The sequence below is a fragment of the Vombatus ursinus genome, unplaced genomic scaffold, assembly GCF_900497805.2.
Source record: "Vombatus ursinus unplaced genomic scaffold, bare-nosed wombat genome assembly UNPS02014810.1, whole genome shotgun sequence".
NCBI lineage: Eukaryota > Metazoa > Chordata > Mammalia > Diprotodontia > Vombatidae > Vombatus > Vombatus ursinus.
In genome coordinates, this window is record NW_020954588.1 from 5,883,090 (window position 1) to 5,894,354 (window position 11,265).

The 11,265-nt window shown below is 34.6% G+C and overlaps 1 protein-coding gene across 10 annotated transcripts in view; it reads right to left on the bottom strand.

Annotated features, from left to right (window-relative positions):
• Window positions 1–11,265, bottom strand: part of TRIP12 (thyroid hormone receptor interactor 12) — a 185,227-nt gene that overhangs the window by 30,169 nt on the left and 143,793 nt on the right. For 7 of the 10 annotated variants that reach the window (XM_027876110.1, XM_027876117.1, XM_027876116.1 and 4 more), the window contains 8 exons: window positions 10,937–11,144; window positions 7,373–7,473; window positions 6,973–7,147; window positions 5,129–5,270; window positions 4,465–4,656; window positions 3,089–3,240; window positions 983–1,155; window positions 52–125 (listed from right to left, as the gene is read on the bottom strand). In XM_027876110.1, coding sequence (XP_027731911.1) covers window positions 52–125; window positions 983–1,155; window positions 3,089–3,240; window positions 4,465–4,656; window positions 5,129–5,270; window positions 6,973–7,147; window positions 7,373–7,473; window positions 10,937–11,144 — 1,217 coding nt within the window. The remainder of the gene's footprint in view (window positions 1–51; window positions 126–982; window positions 1,156–3,088; window positions 3,241–4,464; window positions 4,657–5,128; window positions 5,271–6,972; window positions 7,148–7,372; window positions 7,474–10,936; window positions 11,145–11,265) is intronic. The other 3 variants (XM_027876119.1, XM_027876115.1, XM_027876114.1) reach the window with 1 other exon arrangement.

The following is an 11,265-nucleotide window of genomic DNA, read 5'->3' on the forward strand; positions in this document are numbered from 1 at the left end:
TATACTTCATCTACTTTTTCCTATAAAAACTTAATATGAATAGAACTTTACCAAAGACTCATCTATTTCTTCATCTGAACCATCATCGTCACTGTCTTCGTCATCTTCTCTTACTCTGCCATAGCCTAAAGACAGAAGAGTTCATCTTAACACTCTTTGCCATTCGAACCAAAGAACTCTCAGACTTATTGATTAGGAGCAGTTGGCCCCTATAAAACATCAAAATATTAAATTGTGAATCTTAAAGAGAAAAAGCATATGGCTCCCGAGAGCCATTAAGTATAAAAACATTCTACTGAGTAATGCTACTAACAAAAAGCAATAAAATCTAATGTATTTTCTTTGTTCTCAACTACAAATTTGTAGATCTTAGTTCAAGAGACCTTTGGACATAAAGTTGGATAATGTAGATATTATTATCTAACTGTTAGCTAGAAAAACTTGAGATCAGACTCTCTGGCAAAATTAAGCTTAACAGGATGGATTGTAAATTTCCACATAGTGGCTTAGACAAAAAGCAGTCGCCTTTTTTTTTTTTTTTTTTAAAGAACATCATATTTTATAACAATCAGATTAAAAACGCCTTAAAACACTTTAAGATGACTGTATAGATGGCATTCCATTTGTTTTCATAACAGATTACTATGATTACAAATAATATCATTTTTTGAAAGGCAACTAAAATGAGCTATTGATTTTGGGTTTCATTAAAATTAACTTAATGGAATTTTAAAGTTAACGAAACCCACAGGACGCGAGTGCAAGAATTCACTATTTCAATTCTTCTTGCAAAGCAAATTCTTCAGAGCTATTATTCTTTAATAAGAAAGATAGACATAGCAGGAGCATTTTCTTCTTTAACACAGTCAAGTTTCCTTGCTCAGTTAATGGATGATAGACCAGAGAGTTGAGAATCAGTATAAAGAAACAAAGGACACACTCCCCCAAATCAATATGGAGACATCTAGATGTGGAGAAGTACCTCTGACTACAAGGTATCTCTCAATGGCTTGCACCAACGCCAGCGGGTCTATCTTCACAGGTCCACCCTTCCATTGTTTCACATTTGCACAGTCAGGATGTCTTTGCAGTTGGCATTTTAACTGGTGTGTGTTGAAAAATTTTAAAGCTTGCGATCCTCTGTTGAGAGAAAAACTCAAGATAATTTATGAAAAAAGTTGCTACAATTATTCTATTACTTGTCATCTTACAAACAATATATATAAAAGTAAATATGACAGGGAAAGAGTTCATGCAAATTGACCTCTCATCTCAAAATACATATAAATACATTTTCTCATTTAACCAACAATGTCTTCAAACTCAATTAATTTAACAAGATTACTATAATAATATATAATAAAAAATAAACCATGAGCTGAGGTGAAGGGAAATAACGCTTTGAATGAGAATAAATACAAAATCTTTGGGTCTTTACAGTACATCAGCTTAAACAATATTGTTTCACTTTTCTTTTTTGCAATTTGTCTTCCATAGTCTCATAATTTTTCTTAGTCTATTTTGCTTCTTTTTTCAGCATTCCAAATAGGTAGTTTTGATGAAATATATTAAGGGCTCCTAAAGGGTGTAAAACTAGCCAATACACAATACTATAAAGCAATAGCATGTTTCTACCATTAAGTTCTTCACTTCAAAATATAGATATAGTAATATTTTGCATATCTAAGAGATGCTAAAACACAATAACTATGATCATGAATTTCTGCAAGGCACTATTACTTGAACAAGGTAAAAGGTCTCCCTCATCTGGCCTATTTATTGAGCTCCTAATTAGGGGATAGAGGAAAGGTAAAACAGAATGACAGAAAAAAAAATGGCCTTTAGGAGCTGACAAATTTATGCATGTGAAGGAAGGAGTGAAGTGTTATAATAACGCTATTACGTTGTAAAATTCATTCCAACAGATTACATTATGAACTTTGTTTCCTAATAGATATACATGCTTATCTTCATTTTCTAGTTTATAATTTATATTAGTAAGATTCTTATTAGATCTATTTTTAAAAATTGTATATATATATATATATATATATGTGTGTGTGTGTGTAGTTTTCCTTTATTATTACAAGGAACAGAATGACTTTTATCAAAATACGCCAATGGCTAATTGAAATGGCAAAAAGAGATACTTGTAAAAAAATTCTTTCCAAATCAGTAATGAAGTGTCTAAAAAATTCAATGATTGTACTAGTAGGCATTTTAGATTGAACATTATTTCCCCTTCATATAATTAAAATATAAATTGAAAACACTTCCCAAGTCAACAAGATGAACATTAATTTCTTCACACAACATACAGATTTTATTGAATATTACTCTTAATTTCAAAGGTGCAAAAATCAAATTGTTTTAATGATCGTATTTTGTAGAACAATTTTTTTGTAGTATAAAAAGCTACCTTAAAAATCAACAGAAAAATTGGTTAATAATCAGATCAATGAGAATCTGTGTCAATTTCATTGCTAATTTCAGAATTCAGGCACAAATCACTCCATTTATTTACAACATCTTATGTTCATTTTTAGAGAATATGTAAGTCTCTCCATTCTATGACTGAGAAGCAGAATGACTTATGCAAAATTACATAGCTAATCAGTGGTCTGTAGCAGATTACAGTACACAATTATCCTGACCATTAATCCAGTGTCCTTTGAATTGTAGCAAACATGATATCTATTCAAAACCTACAGAGCAATGGATTCCCTTTAAATATGAAAATAATAAAGCTCACTTCAATAGCTTGAGTTTGTCAGTCAAACACAAGAGCAACAACCCTGTAAAAAAGGATATGGGCAATACTTTTGAAGCTCAGTTATACAGAATATCATGTGGCATTAAAAAAAATTAATGGTTATAATAATGTCAATCTCCTCTGTAAAGTTTTTAAGATCTCTTCTAAAATGAGTTACAAGTCATAACAATATCTTGCACTCATCAGTTATAACCAATGCTCTTGATATGGTTGAGTTTGACTTGAGAGAGAAGGCTGAAGCTATAAAGCTTTCCTAGACGTGAAAACACACCCCAACTCATGATGGCAAGGATGTGCCTAAGAATTAATCCTTACCTGCTCCCCGTTCCATTCCCACTTGGAAAATCATGAACTTTAACTGGAAACTGCTCCATCTGACTAAGGCAGGTGTTCATTTTGTGGACTAATGCCAACAAAGGGGCATTTCCCATCGGTTCCAATCTTCCAACTGGTTCTTCTCCGGGAAGCTAAAGTTATAAGTAAACCAATTAGTTAATGTTTTGTAAGGAGGGAAAACTTTGAAAATTCGAATTCACAATTTTAACTGTCAACTCCCTTACTTGTCTTGTTATACATAATCTTTTCTGAGGCTGTAAGAGGTGAAGTTTAATAAAAAGCAATACTGGTAAAGCCAAATTTGGAAAAATTATGTTACACGCTCAATTCTGCCACTGACCCGCTATATGACTACAGCTGAGTAACATCTCAAATTCCATAATGCCTGAAAAGCCACACACAACTTACAACTACTTAGAAGATCTGCGTATATGAATAAGTAGGAGGGGAACCCACAGCCCACAGGACTCTCCAGTTCAGAAACCAGGGGAATAAGTGACCCAGAAAGAAGTTCCTTTTCTTCCTATCACGTGAAGGAGCAGAGAGAATATTATTCATTGGCATGGATGCAGGTGCAGACAGTAAAGTCAATGGCACCCTTATTCTATCATTAGAAAAGTTCTAGGGAGCTACCTAAGTCCCAGTTCCTGTTTAAGTCATTCTACTGCTTAGATTGTACTAGTACAATCTTTGCTCAAATGTTGATCCACAGAACAGCATGAATCCCAAACAAATTTTCACAAGGCTAAAATAAATTTAGTATCAAACACTCTTAGGATTATACATTTTAACCGTTTTCCACACCCCACCCCCCCTTCTCTATGCCAATCTGTTGAGGTTATGGAAAGGAGTCTGAAGGGAGAGTGGTCTGTGATATATGGATCAGATTTTTACCAGTCAAACAAACAGTACTGGGCGTAGAACAGGACTGTTCTACTATGTCTCTTTTTGAATTCCAAGGTGGTCAAAGACTTCAACAATTATAAAACAGAAATTTAGGAGACAGTCAAGCATCATATTACCAACATTAGCCAACATTTATATAGCACCTACCATGAGCCAGGTACTGTGCTAAGTGCTTTATAGATAGGTCTTTTGATCCTCACAACAACCTCAGAAGGAAGGTACTATTATTATATCCATTTTACAGTTGAGGAAATTGAGGCAAACAGATATTAAGTAATTTGTCCAAGATCATACAACTTGTTAAGTGTCTGGATTTGAATTCACATCTTTCTGACCCCAGGCCCAGTGTTGTAGCTATTGGGCCACCCAGCTCTCCTTCAATATTCAGGTACAAAACGTCAGAGTCTAGAAACAGACTTAGCTGCTCCAAAGCTAAACAGAGAACTTACCGGAGAAGAAAAAAAGACGTGAAGGAACCTTTTAATTCTGATATCTCTGCTCACAGCGTCTTTTTCGCTTTTGGATGTCAAGTAAAGCAGCAACTGTTTCACAAACCCACTATGCTGGATTTCAAACGAGGAGACATCAGACTCTGAGACTATGCTCCGGATTTCTACAAGGCACTCAGCTCCACCATCCACCTAAAAGTTGGGGCAGGAGTTCAAATGGCAGATTTCAATTATTTAACAACCACTCACTAAAGGGACAGTTTTTTTCCTAAGATTCTTTTACCAGTAATTAAGCTAACCTAAAAGTGTATCAATGCCTATTGGAAATTGAGCACTATCTGGGGAAATTGTTATACGTATCTTTTTTTTAAAGTGAGGTTGCATTTAATTAAACTATTTCTAAAAGAACTTCCACCAAAAGAGGATGCTGCAATCTATGTTATCTACAATGAGTTCAACACATTCAGGTGTAAGAATAAGGTGGATAAATCACGGATATCATCAAGAACAGTCAGCATCTACTTATTAACACTGTAAATAAATTGGTATAAAATTTCATCTCATCGACTACATATTCAATAGCATTTTAACAAAGCCGCATTCTTGCCCTCAAAAAGCTTCTGTAACATAACAGAATCCCTGACAATCACATCTTAAATTCTACCTGGAGGTTGAGTTGTTCAGTCGCGGTGCAAAGTCTCTGAAGGACGTTTAGTGCAGGATTGCTTCCATCCATATTCTCAGAGCTGAAATATCGTTCCACAAATTTATGAGCTTGTTCCTTAATCCAGCCCTTAATTTTTTCTCTGGATGAGAAAAACAAAACAAAACAAAAAAATGAACTTTCACCTGGTATCATTTTCCCCATTCATTTCACTTATGGAAAGGCAAATAAGGGCTTGGTTAAAGAAAAATGTTTTTGTTTCTTTCAGTTCAGTAATAATACAATCCTTTATTTTGAAAAGCTGTGGATGTGTGCATATTTATACAAATGAAACTCAGACATCTGAGATGATTCAATAGGCAATATTACATAATGGAAAGAAGTTGGCCTTCAAACCAAAAAGACCTGGGTTCTAGTCCAGCCTCAGACACATTCTACTTGTGTGATGCTGGGCATGGCACTTAACCTCTTAATGCTCTAGACAATTCAATAAAAAAATAAGTTGTAGAGGAGGTGCCACTCTGCATTGATGGAAAACATTTCTGCATGTGAGAGTTTCTCATATCAATGAAAGAGTATATATGGTCCCTAATAGTAACAACTAGTATTGATAAAGTGTTTGAAGGTTTGCCAAGTACTTTACAAATGTGATCTCACTGGTTGCTCTCAGCACTCCAGGAAGGTAGGTGAGATTATTATCCCCATTCTACAGATGAGGAAACACTATGGCAGACCAACAAGGTTAAATGATTTAGCCCAAGGTCATAAAGATAAGAAGTATCTGAGGCAGGATGCTGGATGCAGCCTTCCTTGACTCAGGGTCCAGGATGCTATCCACAGTACCACCTAGTTGTTCCTGGCTCCTGATGAGTAAATAAGCCAAGGTTATAACTTCCTGAAAAACACTGCTGTTTATTTTTCTAATGTAGTCATCTAAAATTAGTGTAAAGTAATTATCTTCTAAAATACACTGGAACAAAAACCATATTTGGAGTCAAAAGACCTTGGTTCAAAACTTTTGGCAGCCAGGGGCGGGCGGGGGTGGAGCTGGCAGAGGAATTTTTACTTTAGAAGACTCTGGGCAAGTCATTTAACATCTAGCCTTTATTGGTAAAATGAGAGGATATCCCCTAATGTCCCTTCCAGGCCCGAACCTAGAAACCTTTGATTGAAAGCAAAGTGATGACAAATTCTGAAGTAAACAAATTAATATTTCAGGAAAAAAAATCTTTAAGTAAAGACTAAGTCTTTATATTTTAAAAAAACTAGACAGAGGATATTATAAACACTTGGACTTACGGAGAACATTAAAAAGGTTTTGTCCTTGCTAGCTTCTCAGAAATCATAAATATTTTCTGAGACTGTGAATACAATCAAGACTCTATACAAAATGACAGCAGTTTACATTTGTGTAACTTTTTTTTTTTAAAGGCAATTGGGGTTAAGTGACTTGCCCAGGGTCACACAGCTAGTGAGTGTCAAGTGTTTGGTCTGAGGCCGGATCTGAACTCAGGTACTCCGGACTTCAGGGTCGGTGTTCTATCCACTGTGCCAGCCACCTAGCTGCCCCCATGTGTGTAAGTCTTTACAGCTTATACACGTGCTTGATTAATCCTCAACTACACTGTGATATGACAGTAAGATGGCTCATTCAGAGTCACACAACTAGCAAGGATTGGATTGTGAAGCTAGATTCCAATCCAAACATAGCAATTTATGAGCTAATTATGATTCCTTCACCATCAAGTTCATATTTTACTTTCTAACTTCAAAGCAGACATGTAAGCAAGACCAATGAACATGTGTTCTACTCTAAAAGCCTAAGGAAACAGAACTGACTTTACCTATTGTTAGATATGGTATCCTTCGAGGCAGCTCTGGCCAGACCACTGACTCCTGCCGTACGGGCTGGTTCAATGTTGTTGCTATTGGACTGTGCGCTTAATCTGCCCCATGTTTTGGGATTCAAGCTTGCCAGGAAAGAAGATTTAGGAGACTGTGTAGTGGTAGGGCTTTTAGCTATGGAAAACAAAACAATGAACAATATCAAGTTTAAGCACAAGGAATAAAATTCCCACAAATCTTAAAAACTGACACTCACACAATATTTATCATGTTGCCAGGATGAAAGTAAATAAGAGTTCAGGTCAAGCTAAACACAAACAATTATCATTACAATTCAATATACAGGGAATCTACAGCACACATTAGGACTGGTACTCTCAGACATCCAGAAGCCATTACCTTGATTGTCTACTTTGTCGTCATCCCTCGGGGGAGAGTACTTTGGCCTTCTCGGCCCACGTTTTGGCAGTCGTTTTCTCTTGAGGACGTCACTTAGTCGACTATCAAATTATCCCCGAAGAAAAAAAAAAAGAGGGGAGGGGACTGTTGAGAAGTCAATCAACTCCATTGGGTTAAAATTGCTGTATGTAATTTGCTACGCTCTATTTTCTTCCATATTCTCCCAGTTTATTTGGAAGAAAAAAGTCATAGCTTCTATTCCTGATTTAATGTAAACCCCAATCTCATGAACTGTACAACTGTAACCACATCTCGTATAGTGAAGATTAAACTTACACATTCTGCACTTGCTTTTACTTACTACTGAACTGCAAGCAATCCAGTAGAATATGTACATACAGTAGTTTTTAAAATGCACACAATAGAAAAAGATGTAAAGAATTTGAAAACAATATGAAAAGAAATCTAAAGTTTTCTTTCTTGAACATTTAGCTTAATAGTTTTAAAAACTACAAGGACAAAACCGTTCTAGTGAATAGAAGAAACCTAAGGAATTAATAAAGATGTAAATTACAAGATGACACATTCCAAACCAGTCTAGTCTACTACGTGGGATTTTTTTTTTCTTTTCTTTTTTGTTCTTCTTAGACTATATATTTAACACTCATGGTTGTTATATGGCTATCAGGGTAACAGAGATAGGATCTGAATCAAAGTCATCTGACTACAAACCTAAAGGTCTTTCTACTAATACATTGCTGTTCTCTACTAAGAGGGATTTTTAAGAATAACTAAAAGGAGAGCAAAATCTGATTTTAAATGAGTAAGTTTTTGATAAATGCTGTTAAAAATAGTAACTGGATAAACTATCTTTTTCTTAAGAAGGAAGAATTTGTAAAATTTTCCTTCAAAACCAGGTTTACATTTTAAAATACACAAATGAGTCAAAGAGAAAATGCTAACGCACAGGAAAGAAAATTACATATTAATTTGTGTTATAACAACCTAAATTCACTAATTTAAAATAAAATAAGAAGAAAGCATTAGCTCTCATCTGCAATAATCAGCACTCTATTTACATCTTTTAATCAATAAGCTTAAAACCAAGGGAAAAAGGTGATCATCATAATGGGTTTTTAATTTCAACACTAAGGTGTTTTCATATTTCCTCAGTAGGTCCCAAGTAATATGATCATGAGATAGTTACTCGGCAACATCGAAGCAAAATGAAATCTTGTAGTAAGCATAGTTTTTGTAAAAACTATGATTATTACGATAAGGTGGGGTTTTTTTTTGGTGGGGGATTGAATAAGGAAGTAATAGTACTAATTAAAGTCATTAAATTCTCAAACACCATAAACACAAAGATTCAGGTGATTTTTCCAATGGGAAAAAAAGTAGGTAGGTAGGAGTGGTCCATACATAAAATATTCTGCTTTGTTATGTTCAAAGTCCCTGTTTTAAAAAGAACCAAAAAGGTAATCAAATCAATAAAATGGTGGGCAAAACATTAAATTAAATCCTTACCATAAGAAGTTACTATCAAATGAATTAAACAAAGAAAATGCTTTTGTTGAATCTAAAGCTGTGATACTTCTGAAAAACTCTTCCACTACAATTGTACTCAACTTATGTATAAATGAGGTCTGTTGACTTCACTTTTATGTGTATGTATGGTTTCTTTGTATCATAAAAATTCCAGAATTTATTCAGCCATTTTCTAATCGTTGGGGGGTTACCGTTTATTTCCTACTACAAACACAGCAGCTATTAATATTCTTACACTGATAACCTTTTTTTCTTTATATTTTATGTTTCTTAGAAATGGAATTACTGAATGAAAAGGTATTATCAGTATTTGCTAGACTGCTTTTCCAAGTCCAAAAAAAGGTTTGTTCCTATTGAGACCGCCTAATCCTCTATAACCTTGCCAATATTTGACTTTTAATACTTAAAAAAAAAAATTTTAATTGCCACTTAATAGAATAAAATTGTATCTTAGGATGATCTTGCTTTTGTCTTGCTGTGATAAGGGAATTAATACATCTCTTCCTAGAATTAATAGCAGTTCATATTTCCTCCATCATGTATGTGCTCATGTCCTCTGATCTAAGCTTCATGTATCAGCTCTCCATAAATTCTGGGCATCACTTTTATTTGATATATTAAGGAGAATACTTTGCTCCCAATGTTATATTCTCTTAAGTTTAGAGATATTTCTTTTATTATGCAAAATCCCTTTTTATCCTTAAAAAAATCAAACCACTGATTTTGCTTCCAGTAATTCCTAGTTTCATTGATAAAAACACCCTTCTGTCTCAAGGTTGAGACAACAGATTATTTTTCTTCTAGATTTAAAAAAATTCCAGTCACATCTCCATTGGTCTGAAATGTGACTCCAAATCCAGTTTCATTTTCAGTATAGATATCAGGGGTTTTTTTTTTTAATCCAACCATTTTTACTGAGCAGTAATTTAAGCGGGAATTTATCAAATACCTTTTATAGACACCGGATTCAATTTCTAGGTCTGATATTTTGTTCCACTGACTTTTCTCTTCATTCTTTTCATTACCAGACAATTTTTATCATTGCTCTCTGTAGCATTCTTTAAATCTCTTGTGATTTCCTTGTAATATTAAATTTTTTGTCAAGATCTTCTTTTATTTGGATCCATGACTCTCAGCACTGCCAAGTCTTGCTTAATTTTTTCTGAATGTCATTTATATATCTGAGGACATTAATTGGGATTTCTTCTGCTTTATTTCTTTTTCCATTTGTTGCTTCAGGCACACTTTAGCTGGATGTTCTATAATATTGTTAAATTGTGTTGGTGCTTTGCTCATTTCTAAATTTAGGCTGGTGTTAGCCATCTTTCTTTTCTTTGATCTTGTTTTCTTTTCTTTTTGAGGAGGCAATTGGAGTTAAGTGACTTGCCCAGAATCACACAGCCAGTAAAAGTTGTGTCTGAGCTCACATTTGAACTCGGGTCCTCCTGATTCCAGGGCCAGTGCTCTATCCACTGTGCCACCTAGCTACCCTGCATTCATGGCTTTTTTTATGTTAAGTCTGATAATATCTTCCTGGATAATTCTTCCCTCCACCCTCTTCTCACTTTCATGCTATTAATAATAGCAGCTGACATTTTCAGAAACTATTTTATATACAGAATAGCCACAAAACTGCACTAAAACTTCTGGGACACTTTGAATTCTATCTAATGTAACATTCACAGCAATTTTATGGGATAAGAACCACAGGCTCTGAGAGATCAAGTTTCATGTGAGATTCTAAGTTAAGTCTCAACTCTAAAGCTAGGAATCAATGTTATTTTTTCTCAAATTCCTATAAGATCATAGTGTAATGTCCTGCTACATATGCATCTTAACCAAAATTTGACACAACAAAATGTGCAGTTTATTTTGCCTATATTTACCATGTATAACTGTTATAGACTGACATCACACATTCATTCTAAGGCTTAAAAAGGAAGATTCTTCTCCATCAGAGCTAAGCAAATAACAAATTGAGAGTAAAAAGAGAAGATTTGGAAAAGATTATTTTACCCCTGTGGACTCAGGTCTAAAGAATCATCTCTGCTGTGCTGTAAGCTGGGTGAGCCCAGGTCTGCAGTTGTGTTGCTGGCAGCAGTGGCTGTCCCAGTGCTGATTGTGGTGCTGGAACCCAAGGTCCCCGATCCATTAGTGCACGCCTTTGGTGGACTTGTTAGCAAAGCCTCAGACTCTGCTAAATTTTTTACTTGATGCATCACACCTTAAAAGATAAAGAGCACAGATAAATCAGGTTTTCCAAAAAAATAAATAAAATAGCATGTATATATATATATATATATATATATATATATATATTTGATTCATGAAAATCTAGGAAGACA